This window comes from Dendrobates tinctorius, unplaced genomic scaffold, assembly GCF_039654945.1.
Source record: "Dendrobates tinctorius isolate UK_male_01 unplaced genomic scaffold, ASM3965494v1 ptg000157l, whole genome shotgun sequence".
Classification (NCBI taxonomy): Eukaryota; Metazoa; Chordata; class Amphibia; order Anura; family Dendrobatidae; genus Dendrobates; species Dendrobates tinctorius.
The window spans coordinates 1,623,124-1,641,895 of record NW_027361824.1 but is presented as its reverse complement, the minus strand read 5'-3'; the positions used below and the strand labels follow the sequence as shown (position 1 = coordinate 1,641,895).

General features: G+C 46.1%; 1 protein-coding gene across 1 annotated transcript in view; it reads left to right on the top strand.

Annotated features, from left to right (window-relative positions):
* Positions 1-9,447: 9,447 nt before the first annotated feature.
* Positions 9,448-18,772, top strand: part of LOC141051424 (uncharacterized) — a 103,177-nt gene continuing 93,852 nt past the window's right edge. The window contains exons 1-6 of the mRNA XM_073548359.1: positions 9,448-9,565; positions 14,696-14,806; positions 16,155-16,322; positions 16,407-16,530; positions 16,649-16,737; positions 17,096-17,153. Coding sequence (XP_073404460.1) covers positions 14,729-14,806; positions 16,155-16,322; positions 16,407-16,530; positions 16,649-16,737; positions 17,096-17,153 — 517 coding nt within the window. The 5' untranslated portion in view covers positions 9,448-9,565; positions 14,696-14,728. The remainder of the gene's footprint in view (positions 9,566-14,695; positions 14,807-16,154; positions 16,323-16,406; positions 16,531-16,648; positions 16,738-17,095; positions 17,154-18,772) is intronic.

Genomic DNA, 18,772 nt, shown 5'->3' with positions numbered 1-18,772 from the left:
AAAGGCGAAATAGGTGAAGTACCAGGAAGAGGTGGACCAAAGCAAGCCATTTTTCTGTCACCCTATGTGTCTTCAGGGGAAGGTGGGACAAAATCCTTGGAAACCCATGCGTGGTTCATTTTAATGAAGGTTAGATCATCCACATTTTGGGTTGACAGACGGGTCCTTTTTTCTGTCAGGATTGATCCAGCTGCACTGAAGACTCTTTCCGATAGCACACTTGCAGCTGGGCAAGCGAGCTCCTGTAAGGCATATTGGGCCAATTCATGCCAGGTGTCCAGTTTAGCGGCCCAATAGTCAAAGGGGAATGACCTGTGTGGGAGAACATCGATATGGGAGGAAAAGTAGTTTGTAACCATAGTTGACAACTGCTGTCTCCTGTCACTTTCCATCGATGCAGTATTACCAGTTGTGTGAGCGGTATTTGAAAAATCAGTCCACAACATTGTCATGAAACCCCTGTCTCCAACGCCACTTCTGCTGTGTGCACCACGAACACCTCTGCCAAGCTGCCCCCGGCCCGTACGGCTCGTGTGAGAACCATCACCGCTGCTGTGTGCTGGGAATGCCTCAAGCAACCGATTTACCAGAGTTGCTTGTTTATTAGCCAATATTAGGTCAAGGTTCTCCTGTGGCATGATGTTTTGTAATTTGCCTTTATAGCGTGGATCCAGGATGCTGGCCAACCAGTAGTCGTCATCGTTCATCATTTTGGCAATGCGGGGGTCCCTTTTTAGGATCCGCAAGGCATAATCTGACATGTGGGCCAATGTTCCCGGTGTCAATGATGCACTGCGAGTGCTGGGTGGAGGAGCACTTTCTGGCAAATCCACATCCCTCCAGTCACGCACAAACCCTGTACCAGACCTTGCCACGCCAACATTTTCACTTGCCCCACGAGATGCATCCTCCTCCCCTAAGTAATCATCCCCATCATCCTCCTCCTCCTCCTCTTCTTCCTCCACCTCGTCCAGGAGAGGTCCCTGAGCAGACAATGGCTGAATGTCATCAAGGATTCCCTCCTCCTCTTCCTCCTCATCAACATTGGCTGCAGACGCCTGCTCCTTAAGGTGCGTCAAAGTTTGCATGAGCAGACGCATAAGTGGGATGCTCATGCTTAGGATGGCGTCGTCTGCGCTTACCAGCCGTGTGCATTCCTCAAAACACTGAAGGACTTTACAAAGGTCTTTCAGCTTCGACCACTGCACGCCTGTCAACTCCATGTCTGCTCTCAAAGTGCCTGGCCGTGTATCCTCCCACAAATGCATTATGGCCTGCCTCTGCTCGCACAGCCGCTCCACCATGTGCAGGGTGGAGTTCCACCTTGTTGCAATGTCGATAATGAGGCGGTGGTTGGGAAGGTGGAGCAATCGCTGCAGCTTCTGCATACGAACGGAGTGTACAGGCGACCGGCGGATGTGCGCGCACAGTCTTCGCACCTTCTGGAGCAGGGCTGTTAACTCCAGATAATTTTTGAGGAAGCACTGCACCACCAGGTTCAAGGTGTGAGCCAAGCAAGGTATGTGGCTGAGTTTTGAAAGGGCTATGGCTGCCACAAAATTACGGCCGTTATCACTAACTACCTTGCCTGCCTCAAGATGTACACTGCCCAGCCATGACTCAGTTTGTCGCTTCAAGTACTCGGCCAGCACCTCGGCGGTGTGTCTGTCGCCCAAACACATCATCTGCAACACAGCCTGCTGACGCTTTCCACTAGCTGCTCGATAGGGGGACACATCGTGTGCAACAGTGGCAGCTGCAGATGGAGTGCTCGTACGACTGCGCTCTGTGGACGAGCTTTCGCTTCTGGAGGAGGAGGAGGAGGAGGGTCGAACGCCTACAGCCAACTGTTTCCTATACCGTGGGCTAGGCAGCACTGTCCCACCACCGCTGTCCCCTGTGGACCCTGCATCCACCACATTAACCCAGTGCGCAGTGATGGACACGTAACGGCCCTGGCCATGCCGACTGGACCATGCATCAGTTGTGAGGTGCACCTTTCCGCTCACTGACTGCTTGAGTGCATGGACAATGCGGTCTTTCACATGATGGTGGAGGGCTGGGATGGCTTTGCGAGAGAAGAAGTGGCGACTGGGTAGGTCATAGCGTGGTACTGCATAGGCCATGAATTCGCGGAAAGCTGTGCTTTCCACCAACCGAAAGGGCATCATCTCAAACGAGATTAGTTTGGCAATGTGGGCGTTCAAACCCAGTGTACGCGGATGAGAGACTGAGTACTTTCTTGACCTACTCATAGTGTCTGGGAGGGTGAGCTGGACTTGAGAGCTGCATATGGTGGAAGTAGCGGTGGACAGGGCGGACTGAGAGAGGGTTGATGATGGTGATGGAGTTGGTGTTCTTTCTGATGGCCTAGAATCAGTCTTTCGTTGATATAACAGTGGGATTCCCTGACTGCTGTGGCCTTGCAACGACACCTCAACATTTGCTGCTGTGCTAACCGGTGGGCTTACAGTGGGGGAAACAATGTAGCGTTGCTGACTACCTTCGTTGTGATCAGTTGCACATGTGGCACTTGAGGTTTGGTGTTGTGTCCACGCTTGCAAGTGCATGCTGGTTAAATGTCTAAGCATGCAACTGGTATTCAAAATTTTCAGATTTTTCCCTCGGCTAAAGGTCTTTGCGCACTTCTTACAGATAACCTTGGCCTGATCATGAGGATTTTGTTCAAAAAAGTGCCACACTGCACTCTTCCTACTTTGGCAGACATCATGAACATGAGCCTCCAATGACGACTCAGTGCTTTTACTTTTTACAACTGAAGAAGAGGAGGCGATAGTCAGCAATGTAAGACAAAACTTTTTCCTGATGCTCTGGCTTTAAAAGCGGTTTGCCAACTCCTAGAAAACTAAGCGTTCGAGGCCTTATGTAGCCAGACGATGACGCAGGCTCAACACCTCCTGCATTCGGTCCTATTTTGCTCTTGCCACTACCATCAGATCCACCACCAACACCATCATTACCAGCTGCCAACCCCCGCCCAATTCCACGGCCTCTTCCACCAGCCTTCCTCATTTTTGGTAGAAATGTAGACAAAATCCAACAAACTATATAGTAATGTAAAACAAGGTACAAGGTGTCTATAGGACAGGGGAGATTTTGAATTTCTATTTCTATTGTCTCCTCGGGCCTTGTTGTTATGACATTACTTAGTCCTGCAGCAGTACAGCGCTCCTGACCGCTGCATCGCACTCTGTCTCCCCAATGTCCACCAGATATTTCCTCTTGTTGGTGACTACATATGGAGTCACCCAAGATTGCACCAGAACTGATCAGAGCCTTCCTTTCCTTATTGCGAATCAGATTTCACAGGAAAAGGAAGCCTCCGATTGGGGCTGATGCCATCTTGGGTGACTACACATGTAGACACTTGCCAGAGAAAATATTGGGTGGATGTCAGGGAGGCAGAGCGGGTGTGAATGGCAAGAACCATGGCTGATACCACAGTGTAGGAACACAAAACTGGCAGGACTAAGGTAAGTTAGAATGAGGGTGGGGAAGCAAATTGATTTAAACTGGTTTGAAAGTTTAGCTATTCTTTAAAACACTTCTTGTAAAGCTAAGGCTGGGGGTCAGGGGGGTTTCATTCAGCTCCTCTGTCAAAAATAAGAGGCTGAATACAACAAAACAAAGACTTCTCCATCTACACCTCAGGACCGCTGCTGAACGGGATCTAACGAATATCTATCAGAATCCATCCAAAAAACGGCAAATTTCAAATTAGGGGGGGCTAACCCGTACCTAACCCCCCACCTGACACCCCCAATATCTCGGGAACAAAAGGAGATCTAACGTTAATTTTTGCTGATCAAACCGGATCTAATGAATATCTATCAGAATCCATCCAAAAAACGGCAAATTTCAAATTAGGGGGGGCTAACCCGTACCTAACCCCCCACCTGACACCCCCAATATTTCAGGAACGAAAGGAGATCTAACGTTAATTTTTGCTGATCAAACCGGATCTAACGAATATCTATCAGAATCCATCCAAAAAACGGCAAATTTCAAATTAGGGGGGGCTAACCCGTACCTAACCCCCCACCTGACACCCCCAATATCTCGGGAACGAATGGAGATCTAACGTTAATTTTTGCTGATAAAACCGGATCTAATGAATATCTATCAGAATCCATCCAAAAAACGGCAAATTTCAAATTAGGGGGGGCTAACCCGTACCTAACCCTAGACTTCTGAACTGCTCGTACTAGAAATGTTAAGGCTGCTTTAAAATAGGGGGGTAAAAAAAAGGCCTGCATGTAGGAAGAAAAAAAAGTGCTAATATTTTGAGCACTAGCAGTTCAGTAAGTTACTGTCCCCATTCCAGCAAACAGGGAAGCAAACTATTATATTTGGTTCTGTCCAGCCTCTCCTTTGGACAGAGAAGCTGAATATAACTATACGATGTCCTTGTGAACTCAGCCTACGCTAAGGACATTTACAGACCATTTTCATATTCTGTAACTGAAACCAAACTAGATTTCAAAATTAGTTATATGTCAAAAGCAATAAGTAAAAAAAAAAAAATAAAAAAGAGGACTATCTGTTAATTCTCAAAGAGTAACTAAACTTTTCTATTTCATAAGTGGGCAGGAAGGGGGCATATATATTTACTTCTATATAGATGCAGGGTCTACAGATTCTGAAAGTGCCCCCAAGTTACCCGGCCAACCATCCACCGGATTTTTATTTCTTCAGCCGACTGGCTTAATCAGCCTGACTGACAAAAGGGAGAAAAGGGGAGAGCAATGTGACCGTGGTCCTAATTGGCTGGTTGCTGTTAGAGCTAGCAGCCAGCCAATCAGGAGTTTGGCCACAGTGCTAGCCATGCCCGTGATATCATGCAGATCATGGAAGAAAAGGAAATCTAGTGGACAGCTGTGGAAATTGTAAGGGGAAATTTGAAGGCACTTACAAGAGTCTTTAGACTCTGCATATAAATACAGTACAGGTTAGTATGCAAATCTCAGTGGCTTTCACTGCCACACTGTACCAACCAAGAAGAAACAAAAAAAAATGTAAATTTGCATGGATTTCTACAGACAATACATGTAATACAAGTAATAACCCTCACATACCCCCATGTTAAGCAATAATGCCCCCAAAGTCAGTAATGTTGCCTTTGTTTTGCTCTCCTGTGTGTCCTGAGTCCCACTCCTCACCACCTGCTGCACAGCAATATGGCTTACATGGCAGCAGGAGCGAGTGGCTGCATGGAGCTCATCACCTACAGGAGGGCTGCTGCTGTCTGTGCTGATCCGACACACAGCAGCGCTTGCCAAGCTCCTCACAGGCTGAGCACAGCTACAGCCTCTACTAGGAGCTAAGCCGGCCTCAGAGGAGCGCTCTGACCACCACGCACTTCTTTCTATCCAAAGACTGCTCCTCCATTCCTAAGTAGGGTTTTTGTATGAGTGGAGAAAAACTATAAGGGAAATGGAAATAAATTTATTCAAATATGTTTAATCATAGAATACCAATAATAATTTACAATACATATTCACGAAAGATGTAGGCTGTATCTAAAGAATAGAAGGACTGAAAATTCCCATGAGTGCAAAGTAACTCAAAGGAAAGAAGAAGAAGAACAGTAACGCCCCGGTGTTGGGGTGAAGGAGAACAGTAACGCCCCGGTGTTGGGGTGAAGGAGAACAGTAACACCCCGGTGTTGGGGTGAAGGAGAACAGTAACGCCCCGGTGTTGGGGTGAAGGAGAACAGTAACGCCCCGGTGTTGGGGTGATAGTGTTCTTTCTTTTGTTTGAGTTACTTTGCACTCATGGGAATTTTCAGTCCTTCTCTTCTTTAGATACAGCCGACATCTTTCGTGAATATGTATTGTAAATTATTATTGGTATTCTATGAGATTAAACATTTGAATAAAATTATATCTAGTCACATTAGTAATTTTCTTTGTTTTTTGTATAATTCAAACACCGATAACTCAGGAACTCCGTCTAGATGTTAAAATGTACATGTTATATTTATATTACAGGGATTTACAGTCCTAAACTTTCAGGTTTTCACTGTTTAAATATCTATTTCTGTAAGGTATTACTTTTTCTTGTGTTTTTGTACTAATAAGATTTATTTTTTTGATAATTAAATTGATTAAAAATGAGACCACATGAGGAGTTTTTGTTTAGTCTATGTACAGGCTTTTTTAACCCCTTGACGACCGCCCATTGACTTTTGCCAACGGGGCTAGCCGGGCCTTATTCATCCGCCATAGAGTTTTCACGTCGGGCGGGGAATGGCAGCCCCAGCTAGCCCCATCGGCAATCGCGGGATCCCAGCTGTCCTACTGTCAGCTGGGATCCCAACCCCCAAAAATTAAATATTTTAATATTTATTCCACACGGTAAACACCATAAAAAATAAAAAAAAGCCATAATTTCTATTTTTTTCACTGTTTGAGTCACAAAAAAAGGCATAAAACGCGATTAAAAAATCGGATATACTCCAAAATGGTCCGAATAAGAACTACAACTCTTCCCACAAAAAATGAGGCATCCCACAGCTCCGTAGTCAGACAAATAAAAGCGCTACGGGGCTGCGCATGCGGCGAGACCAAATCCTCTCCAATTATTTAAAAAAAAAACATTTTACTTTTTAAAAGTAGTAAAAAGAAAAAAAATTACATAAATTTGGTTTCGGTGTGTCCGACCTGACACGGAGAATAAAGATATTCTGCTATTTTTACCGCACTGGAAACTAACTAAAAATAAAACTCAAAAAACATTAGCGTAATTAATTTTTTTTTAAATTTTGCCTCTCCTAAAAAATAAATAAAAGTTATACAAAACATTATATGCACTCCAAAGTGGTGCCAAGGAAAAATACAACTTGCTAGCTATGCAAAAAACAAGCCACCTGTACTTTGAAATTTGCCGATTTTTAAATGGATTCTGATAGATATTCGTTAGATCCGTTTGAGCAGCGGCGACTTCGGCGGGGGCCAGTTGTGGGCAGCATCAGGACTTCACTGGCGATGTGTCATGGCGAGGAAGGGGGACAGTGTGCTGCGATGATTGCGAAGAGGCGAGCCTGTAGGCATCATGGGGGACGAGAATGACTGACTCGCTGACCGAACTTTCAGGATGTCCCACTCACTCACCACCTCCTCACTTCACTCTCTCTCTGTTGGTCTCCCCCAATTGGACCCCTCCTCTTCTCCATCTACACCTCAGGACCGCTGCTGAACCGGATCTAACGAATATCTATCAGAATCCATCCAAAAAACGGCAAATTTCAAATTAGGGGGGGCTAACCCGTACCTAACCCCCCACCTGACACCCCCAATATCTCGGGAACGAAAGGAGATCTAACGTTAATTTTTGCTGATCAAACCGGATCTAATGAATATCTATCAGAATCCATCCAAAAAACGGCAAATTTCAAATTAGGGGGGGCTAACCCGTACCTAACCCCCCACCTGACACCCCCAATATTTCGGGAAGGAAAGGAGATCTAACGTTAATTTTTGCTGATCAAACCGGATCTAACGAATATCTATCAGAATCCATCCAAAAAACGGCAAATTTCAAATTAGGGGGGGCTAACCCATACCTAACCCCCCACCTGACACCCCCAATATTTCGGGAACGAAAGGAGATCTAATGTTAATTTTTGCTGATCAAACCGGATCTAACGAATATCTATCAGAATCCATCCAAAAAACGGTAAATTTCAAATTAGGGGGGGGCTAACCCGTACCTAACTCCCCACCTGACACCCCCAATATCTCGGGAACGAAAGGAGATCTAACGTTAATTTTTGCTGATCAAACCGGATCTAACGAATATCTATCAGAATCCATCCAAAAAACGGCAAATTTCAAATTAGGGGGGGCTAACCCGTACCTAACCCCCCACCTGTCACCCCCAATATTTCGGAAACGAAAGGAGATCTAACGTTAATTTTTGCTGATCAAACCGGATCTAACGAATATCTATCAGAATCCATCCAAAAAATGGCAAATTTCAAATTGGGGGGGCTAACCCCCCACCTGACACCCCCAATATCTCGGAAACGAAAGGAGATCTAACGCTAATTTTTGCTGATCAAACCGGATCTAACGAATATCTATCAGAATCCATCCAAAAAACGGCAAATTTCATAGTTGGGGGGGCTAGCTACGGGTTAGCCCCCCCTGGAAAAGATCGTAAATATCTCATTTTGTAGGGGTGATCTAACGTTAGTTTTGGTTGATCAAACCGGATCTAACAAAGATCTAATGAATGTAGTCATTTTTTACCCAAATTCTCACTAAGGGGGGGCTAACCCGGGGGTGGTGGTTTCCTGGTTCTCTGCTCTCCAGCACGTGAGACAGGAAGTGTAGCAGGAGGGGGCGGGGTTTAGGCTGCAGACTTCCTGTCCCTGCAGTGAGCGCGGCCATCTTGTTGGTGGGAGTCTCCTAGTTCCCAGGCCTCCTCGCAGTATTAGGGTGTGTGCATGCTGTGGATTCTGCTGCGGTTCCGCAGCGGTTTTTGCTGCGGTGTACAGTACCATAATATTCTATGGATATTAAAAACCGCAGAGCAGACGATGTGGATTTTTCAGCGCGGTTTTCCTGCGGTTTCTAAACCGCAGAAAGAATTCACATGTCAATTCTTTCTGCGGATTCCGCTGCGGTTTGCCATCTCCTCCAATGTGGAAATGAAAAACCGCAGAGCAATCCGCAGAGGCCAAATCAGCAGGTAAAACCGCAGCGTGTGCACATACCCTTACACATGGCGGCAGCAGGCGGCTGCTCCTCCTGAGCTCAGGGGCAGAGTAGATGGGGGATTAGTGGCAGAAGCCATCGTACTGACGGCTCGGGCAATATACCGCTATCCCAGTGCTATATACTCACGTCTCATCAGAGCGGCGGTTACATGGCGGCACCCAGCTTTCCGGAGACCCTGAGAGGTAATATTAGAACACAACATAATTTGTTACCCGCCTTTCCCTGGACTCTAATCCGGTGCCGGTGTCCGCACCACAAAACACAACATCAATCTGCTCTGATTATTGTGTTTTTGTTGTTTTTTTTTTGGCTTTTCCCCTGTATTTGATGCGTGTTTGGTGCAGATACTGTATGTTTATAAGGCTATGTGCACACGGTGTTGAATCTGCTGAGGAATTTTCCCTGCAGTTTTTGCTAAATCCACAGGTAAAATGACCGGCGTTTCTCGTGCAGATTTAGTGCAGTTTTTGTGCGGATTTCCCCTGCAGTTTACACCTGCGGATTTCTATAATGGCGCAGATGCAGAACTGCACAAAGGAAGTGACATGCTGCACGATGGCTTCTGCCACTAATCCCCCACCTACTCTGCCCCTGAGCTCAGGAGGAGCAGCCGCCTGCTGCCGCCATGTGTAATACTGCGAGGAGGCCTGGGAACTAGAGACTCCCACCAACAAGATGGCCGCGCTCACTGCAGGGACAGGAAGTCTGCAGCCAAAACCCCGCCCCCTCCTGCTACACTTCCTGCCTCACATGCTGGAGATCAGAGAAGGACCAGAAAACCTCTCCCGGAGCTCGGAGGAGACGCAGTGACCGCAGCTCCGGTATATTTGTGGTTTTTCCTCGCTCTCCTGTCCTCGCACAGTCTGGAGAGGATGGGATGAAGCGGCCGATCCCCGGGGTCTGCGGCATTGTGGCTTCTGTGTAATGGGCGGTGTATTTTATTTATTTTACTCATTTATATAGCGCCATTAATTCCACAGACATTATCATCGCTGTCCCCAATGGGGCTCACAATCTACATTCCCCATCAGTATGTCTTTAGAATGTGGGAGGAAACCGGAGAACCTGGAGGAAACCCACGCAAACACGGGGAGAACATACAAACTCCTGCAGATGTTGTCCTTGGTGGACAGGCGTTTATGGGTTTATTATTATTAGTTATTATTGTGCTGTACAGAAGGCACAAACTAACATGTAACATAAGATAAAAACCAGGAAGGAAATGAGTGACAGCAGGTAGAGAGGACCTGGGCTGACAATCCACAGGGGAAGGTGAGGAGAGGTATCAGGAGATTAGGGCAGAGATGTATGGAGAGGACGGGTTATATACTGGGGATTATGTGTGGGGAGGTATCAGGAGATTAGGGCAGAGATGTATGGAGAGGACGGGTTATATACTGGGGATTATGTGTGGGGAGGTATCAGGAGATTAGGGCAGAGATGTATGGAGAGGACGGGTTATATACTGGGGATTATGTGTGAGGAGGTATCAGGAGATTAGGGCAGAGATGTATGGAGAGGACAGGTTATATACTGGAGATTATGTGTGAGGAGGTATCAGGAGATTAGGGCAGAGATGTATGGAGAGGACGGGTTATATACTGGGGATTATGTGTGGGGAGGTATCAGGAGATTAGGGCAGAGATGTATGGAGAGGACAGGTTATATACTGGAGATTATGTGTGAGGAGGTATCAGGAGATTAGGGCAGAGATGTATGGAGAGGACAGGTTATATACTGGAGATTATGTGTGAGGAGGTATCAGGAGATTAGGGCAGAGATGTATGGAGAGGACAGGTTATATACTGGAGATTATGTGTGAGGAGGTATCAGGAGATTAGGGCAGAGATGTATGGAGAGGACAGGTTATATACTGGGGATTATGTGTGAGGAGGTATCAGGAGATTAGGGCAGAGATGTATGGAGAGGACAGGTTATATACTGGAGATTATGTGTGAGGAGGTATCAGGAGATTAGGGCAGAGATGTATGGAGAGGACAGGTTATATACTGGAGATTATGTGTGAGGAGGTATCAGGAGATTAGGGCAGAGATGTATGGAGAGGACAGGTTATATACTGGAGATTATGTGTGAGGAGGTATCAGGAGATTAGGGCAGAGATGTATGGAGAGGACAGGTTATATACTGGAGATTATGTGTGAGGAGGTATCAGGAGATTAGGGCAGAGATGTATGGAGAGGACAGGTTATATACTGGAGATTATGTGTGAGGAGGTATCAGGAGATTAAGGCAGAGATGTATGGAGAAGACAGGTTATATACTGGAGATTATGTGTGAGGAGGTATCAGGAGATTAGGGCAGAGATGTATGGAGAGGACAGGTTATATACTGGGATTATGTGTGAGGAGGTGTCAGGAGATTAGGGCAGAGATGTATGGAGAGGACAGGTTATATACTGGAGATTATGTGTGAGGAGGTATCAGGAGATTAGGGCAGAGATGTATGGAGAAGACAGGTTATATACTGGAGATTATGTGTGAGGAGGTATCAGGAGATTAGGGCAGAGATGTATGGAGAAGACAGGTTATATACTGGGATTATGTGTGGGAGGTGTCAGGAGATTAGGGCAGAGATGTATGGAGCGGACAGGTTATATACTGGGATTATGTGTGGGAGGTGTCAGGAGATTAGGGCAGAGATGTATGGAGAGGACAGGTTATATACTGGAGATTATGTGTGAGGAGGTATCAGGAGATTAGGGCAGAGATGTATGGAGAAGACAGGTTATATACTGGGGATTATGTGTGAGGAGGTATCAGGAGATTAGGGCAGAGATGTATGGAGAGAACAGGTTATATACTGGAGATTATGTGTGGAGAGGAATCAGGAGATTAGGACAGAGATGTATGGAGAGGACAGGTTATATACTGGAGATTATGTGTGAGGAGGTATCAGGAGATTAGGGCAGAGGTGTATGGAGAAGACAGGTTATATACTGGAGATTATGTGTGGTAGGTATCAGGAGATTAGGGCAGAGGTGTATGGAGAAGACAGGTTATATTCTGGAGATTACGTGTGGGGAGGTATCAGGAGATTAGGGCAGAGGTGTATGGAGAAGACAGGTTATATACTGGAGATTATGTGTGAGGAGGTATCAGGAGATTAGGGCAGAGGTGTATGGAGAGGACAGGTTATATACTGGAGATTATATGTGAGGATGTATCAGGAGATTAGGGCAGAGATGTATGGAGAAGACAGGTTATATACTGGAGATTATGTGTGGGGATGTATCAGGAGATTAGGGCAGAGATGTATGGAGAAGACAGGTTATATACTGGAGATTATGTGTGGGGAGGAATCAGGAGATTAGGACAGAGATGTATGGAGAGGACAGGTGATATACAGGAGATTATGTGTGAGGAGGTATCAGGAGATTAGGGCAGAGATGTATGGAGAGGACGGGTTATATACTGGAGATTATGTGTGAGGAGGTATCAGGAGATTAGGGCAGAGATGTATGGAGAGGACAGGTTATATAATGGAGATTATGTGTGGGGAGGTATCAGGAGATTAGGGCAGAGCTGTATGGAGAGGACAGGTTATATACTGGAGATTATGTGTGGGGAGGTATCAGGAGATTAGGGCAGAGATGTATGAAGAGGACAGGTTATATACTAGAGATTGTGTGTGGGGAGGTATCAGGAGATTATGGCAGAGATGTATGGAGAAGACAGGTTATATACTGGAGATTATGTGTGGGGAGGTATCAGGAGATTAGGACAGAGATGTATGGAGAGGACAGGTTATATACTGGAGATTATGTGTGAGGAGGTATCAGGAGATTAGGGCAGAGATGTATGGAGAGGACAGGTTATATGCTGGAGATTATGTGTGAGGCGGTGTCGGGATTAGGGCAGAGATGTATGGAGAGGACAGGTTATATACTGGAGATTATGTGTGAGGAGGTATCAGGAGATTAGGGCAGAGATGTATGGAGAGGACAAGTTATATACTGGAGATTATGTGTGGAGAGGAATTGGGAGATTAGGGCAGAGATGTATGGAGAGGACAGGTTATATACTGGAGATTATGTGTGAGGAGGTATCAGGAGATTAGGACAGAGATGTATGGAGAGGACAGGTTATATACTGGAGATTATGTGTGGAGAGGAATTGGGAGATTAGGGCAGAGATGTATGGAGAGGACAGGTTATATACTGGAGATTATGTGTGAGGAGGTATCAGGAGATTAGGACAGAGATGTATGGAGAGGACAGGTTATATACTGGAGATTACGTGTGGGGAGGTATCAGGAGATTAGGACAGAGATGTATGGAGAGGACAGGTTATATGCTGGAGATTATGTGTGAGGCGGTGTCGGGATTAGGGCAGAGATGTATGGAGAGGACAGGTTATATACTGGAGATTATGTGTGAGGAGGTATCAGGAGATTAGGGCAGAGATGTATGGAGAGGACAGGTTATATGCTGGAGATTATGTGTGAGGCGGTGTCGGGATTAGGGCAGAGATGTATGGAGAGGACAGGTTATATACTGGAGATTATGTGTGAGGAGGTATCAGGAGATTAGGGCAGAGATGTATGGAGAGGACAAGTTATATACTGGAGATTATGTGTGGAGAGGAATCGGGAGATTAGTGCAGAGATGTATGGAGAGGACAGGTTATATACTGGAGATTATGTGTGAGGAGGTATCAGGAGATTAGGACAGAGATGTATGGAGAGGACAGGTTATATACTGGAGATTATGTGTGGAGAGGAATTGGGAGATTAGGGCAGAGATGTATGGAGAGGACAGGTTATATACTGGAGATTATGTGTGAGGAGGTATCAGGAGATTAGGACAGAGATGTATGGAGAGGACAGGTTATATACTGGAGATTACGTGTGGGGAGGTATCAGGAGATTAGGACAGAGATGTATGGAGAGGACAGGTTATATACTGGAGATTATGTGTGGAGAGGAATTGGGAGATTAGGGCAGAGATGTATGGAGAGGACAGGTTATATACTGGAGATTATGTGTGAGGAGGTATCAGGAGATTAGGGCAGAGATGTATGGAGAGGACAGGTTATATACTGGAGATTATGTGTGAGGAGGTATCAGGAGATTAGGACAGAGATGTATGGAGAGGACAGGTTATATACTGGAGATTACGTGTGGGGAGGTATCAGGAGATTAGGACAGAGATGTATGGAGAGGACAGGTTATATATTGGAGATTATGTGTGAGGAGGTATCAGGAGATTAGGGCAGAGATATATGGAGAGGACAGGTTATATGCTGGAGAATATGTGTAGGAGGTATCAGGAGATTAGGGCAGAGATGTATGGAGAGGACGGGTTATATACTGGAGATTATGTGTAGGAGGTATCAGGAGATTAGGGCAGAGATGTATGGAGAGGACAGGTTATATACTGGAGATTATGTGTGAGGAGGAATCAGGAGATTCAGCCAGAGATGTATGAAGAGGACGTGTTATATTCTGGAGATTATGTGTGGAGAGGTGTCAGGAGATTAGGGCAGAGATGTATGGAGAGGACAGGTTAAATACTGGAGATTATGTGTGGGAGATATCAGGAGATTAGGGCAGAGATGTATGGAGAGGACGGGTTTTATACTGGAAAAGATGGAAGAGGGTCCCAGGAAAGCCTTAAAAGACTCCCAACAGAAAGGGCAAAATGAGGAGATGGTGTTTGAATTGGAGACACAAAATGTTCATTTAGCAATGTACAGTATGAGATGGACGAGTCTGGGACAATAATAGATGAGAAGTTTGTAATTATGAAAAAGTGGTCTCCTGTGGCAATGGCAGAGGAGAAAGATGGAGGAGAAAGATGGAGTCATGTTTTGAGGCATCTTCCCAATTTCTAAGCCAGTTTTAAGATGTCCTTCCAGCTTTTTTCACCCAGTCCTCCTCGTCAATCCTACAGTTCTTTGACGGCTTAAGTTTTTTTTGTTTCTTTTTAATAGAAGTTGAACCTTTCTGTCGATGACCCTCCAAGGATGGAGCAGGACAGAAGCCACATGGCAGCTCGGATATTAGACCTCACCCTGGAGATGATCTACTGGATCACTGGAGAGGTGAGAGCTTCACATCACTCTGATCTCTAGGAATAAAGCAGGGAAATGACAGGAAAGGTGAAGGATCCTTAGAATACATGTAGTGATCGGCGTCTCCCCATACACAGGATCAATGCAAATAAACTGTAGGAACAGAAAGCGCAATAGGGTCTTACCCGAGTTATTGCTAAACGAATAAATGAAAATTCACTCACCCTTTCCAGGAGAGGTTCAGGCATATAAGATCCGTAGTCAGCTTGCTGCACGTCCAAAGGTCAGCTCCGTGACCGCCAGAACTTCAGATTTTTATGGAATAAATTCATTGACTTCAGTGCACTGCTTGACAAATTCACGAACCCAGGTTATGAGAAAAGATTAACTGTTTTATTTCCCAACGCGTTTCAAAGTGTATGCCACTTCTTCCTCAGGGGATGATATCCCCTGAGGAAGAAGTGGTATACACTTTGAAACGCGTTGGGAAATAAAACAGTTAATTGTTGTGATTGAGTCACCGTAGGAGGCAGACACAAAAATAGAAGCTACGTCCGGAAAACCAGAGAAGTTGGCAACTATCAGATTGCAGACCCCTGAACCTATCAACACAACTAGCAGTAGCCGTGGGGGGTTCCTACGGTGCCCTAGACCCCTCGATCACAGCCGGAGAGCTAAATAGCCTAAAGACAGAAAAGGAAATCTAAACTGCCCCAGAGCAGACCCCAAAGTAAAAGGCAGCCCCAACATATAATGACGGTGAAGCAAGATGAAAAAACACTCACACAGATAGAAAGATAGGCTGAGCAAACGATGGGGCCCAAGCTAACTAAACAGAACAGGAAAGGAAGGTTGCTGTCTGCAATCTGCCAAAACCCTATCAAAGACATAAGCCAACAAGCTGATATGGAAAAAGACCCTGGAGCAGCTAGGCTTCAAAAACTAAATCAGCACTCAGGTATTTTCAGAAGACAGAGCTAAAGGAATTCAGCTCACCCCAGCAGGGAATGGCAGAAATCCAGAAAAACAAAGCAAAACAAAGTCAAAGCACAAATGCAAAAAGCCGAGCAGAAAACTTAGCTTTAGAAGAGCAGGAATTCAGACTGGTCTCCAAGGATCCCACAGAGAAATCACACGCAGGGCAGAAGGGCGTTGGCAGCCTTATATCCAGTCAGTAACTCCACTCAGCCAGTCATCATCATTAGGCTCAGGTGTTTGATAATCAGGCTCACTACCTTTCTTTACCAGAAGAGGGAGTTCCTCGGGCCTCAGTAGTGAAGGGGAAAATGAACTCACAACAGTTAATCTTTTCTCATAACCTGGGTTCGTGAATTTGTCAAGCAGCGCACTTAAGTCCATGAATTTATTCCATACACAGGATCACACAGTAGTGAAGACGTCGTCTGGGGATTGTGTGACCCCCCGTGGGTCAGGAGGACGGAGCAGGACCCCGAGTGACATCACTGAGCCTCCACCTCATTCACTGATACATGAGCAGAAGATCCTAGAACTGACCCACAGGATCACTGAGCTGCTGAGCGGAGAGGTGAGCGCTGCCGGGAATGCTGGGACATTATATAATAATGCTGGGGGAGGGGGTCTGCTAATGGCGGATTATTGTGTGTGTCAGGTTCCTATAAGGTGTCAGGACGTCACCGTCTATTTCTCCATGGAGGAGTGGGAGTATTTAGAAGGACACAAGGATCTGTACAAGGACGTCATGATGGAGGGTCACCGGCCCCTCACATCTCCGGGTAAGAGGAGACTGTACTGATTATAGAGGAGAGGCCGGGTCTGAGGTCACCTGGACTCCCCATCATCTGATCATCACCTGTAGACGATGTATTCAGTCACTGTGTATATTTCCTATAGATGGGTCCAGTCTGAGAAATCCACCAGAGAGAAGTCTCAGTCCTCTGTATTCCCAAGAGGAAAACCTTAATGTCCTCCTGGATCATCAGGTAGATGGAGCTGAGGTTTCTGCAAATCCTCTATAGACCGATATAATGAAGATTTCCAGCAGCAGTGACGTGTCTGCTGGGGTCAGTAGCGGCTACAGATGGTTTCTGGTTTCATAAAAGATTGTTGAGTTTCCAAAAAGTTGGTCAGTTGCTTGGCCAATAATAATCTGTGAGCGTGATTGTACAGTTCTGCCGCGTAGATGGAAACACCACAATGGGTCAATGTTGACTGTCTGATCATCATGTCTTTTAGGTCAAATTGGTTCCTGCCTTCTAGTGGTTTTTATTGTCAGCGACTTTGAGATAAACTGGTGTTAATTTTTCTTTTTTTCTCTCGTTTTATTTGGGATCCTTGAAGGAAATTCATGGTGGAACGACGGGTGGACACGAAAAACCTTTATGCAAGTCAGTGAACGGTAAGAACCTTTTATAAACTCTGTGTTTCATTTACTTAATTTACAGACTGAATGCATAACCTCCAGGCCCATTGCCCCCCGAGCATATAACATCTAGCCCCTCAACCCCTGTGTAAAACCTTCGCCTCCACATATGCCATCTGCCTTTACTAACGTGACAGAGCGGCCGTTCACAGCTCATTGATACCAGTGCACGGTCCGATGGTAAGAAACAGCGGGGTAACAAGTTTGTTTATGACATCTCTTCCTCCTGATTCTTTCCCCATCACCTGTGAGTGATATTTTTAAGAAGTGAAAGGAACCGCAGCAGCTCAGCCACGAAGTGGAGACCCCGTAACGTTACAGAATGGAGGGCCGAGTGCTGAGGAGTAGAGGGCAGAAAAGTCACCATTACTGTGCTGACCCCATGAATGCAGAATCCAGACCTTCTCTAGTATCAACATTAGCAGAATCACTGCGCCCCCACAAGGAGCTTCATGGCGGAGCAACTGCATGCAGCCTAACATCACCAAGCACAATGCCGACAGTCAGATGGAGTGGTGTAAAGCCGCCACCACTGGACCCTGGAGGAAACGTTCTGTGCAGTGAAGGATCGCACTTCTCTATTTGCATCGGATGGAGGACTCTGGGTTTGGTGATTCCAGGAGAACGTTCACCCCCTGACTGCATTGTGCCCCCTGTACAGATGGTGGAGGAGGATAATGCTAGCTACTTTCAGTATTATATTGAACCCAAAATGGATGCCAGAATTGCAGTGAATCATTGATGTAACAGTTGCTCTACCGGCAGATCACCGTGGGGAGACATTTGGTGTAATGTCTAATGTGGCAGCTTTGGAGGCTCCATCCTGAGCGTTGTCCATGCACAATGGTGAAGAGCCCAGTGCTGATGGGGCACATTAGATGGCAGGAGCAGTTGGGATGTGTATTGAGCACCACTATACCTGTGTGTAAGGAGGTGGCGGGGACCCTCAATTGCCTTCTCTCTCCTGAATAACGGGCAGATGTGTCACGTGCGGCTTCCTAATGTTTTATTGATATAATGTGATATTTACTACTGTATGGTAAAATGTATTCTTTAGCTCAGGGACAGAATGAGGTATTAAGGGTTAAACAGTTGGGAGGAATTAAAAGGGGGACGGTGCAAAGCCTCAGGGACTTAAGGGAAAGGATTTCCTGTTTTTAGGGCAGAGCCCGAGCAGGCTTGCCCAGGGTAAGACATGCACCATAGTGGGGCCAGAGGATTCCCCGGTCGTGGGGCTAAAGGCTGTCCTAGGCTGACGGGCAGCGTGGACGGACACTGGTTCTGCAGGATCGTCCCCAGGAGAATTAGGGGGTTCAGGACCAGGATAAGAGCTGGTGGCGTGCAACATACAAAGGCTGTAGGGAAAGGACAGGAAACATTGCCTTGTTTGTACCATGTTCGGTAAACCAGCGCCAGTATAATCTTGGTGAAGCACAAGATGTCGACATGGACTTATAAAGTGCTGATTTGTCACCGGCACACTTGTCTTTCACCTATAAATTGGCCTTTAGTATCTACAGTATAAGAGGTGTATCTAGGTTTCCTGGCACCTGGGGGCAAGAATTCAGTTTGACGCCCCACCAAAAGCACATGTG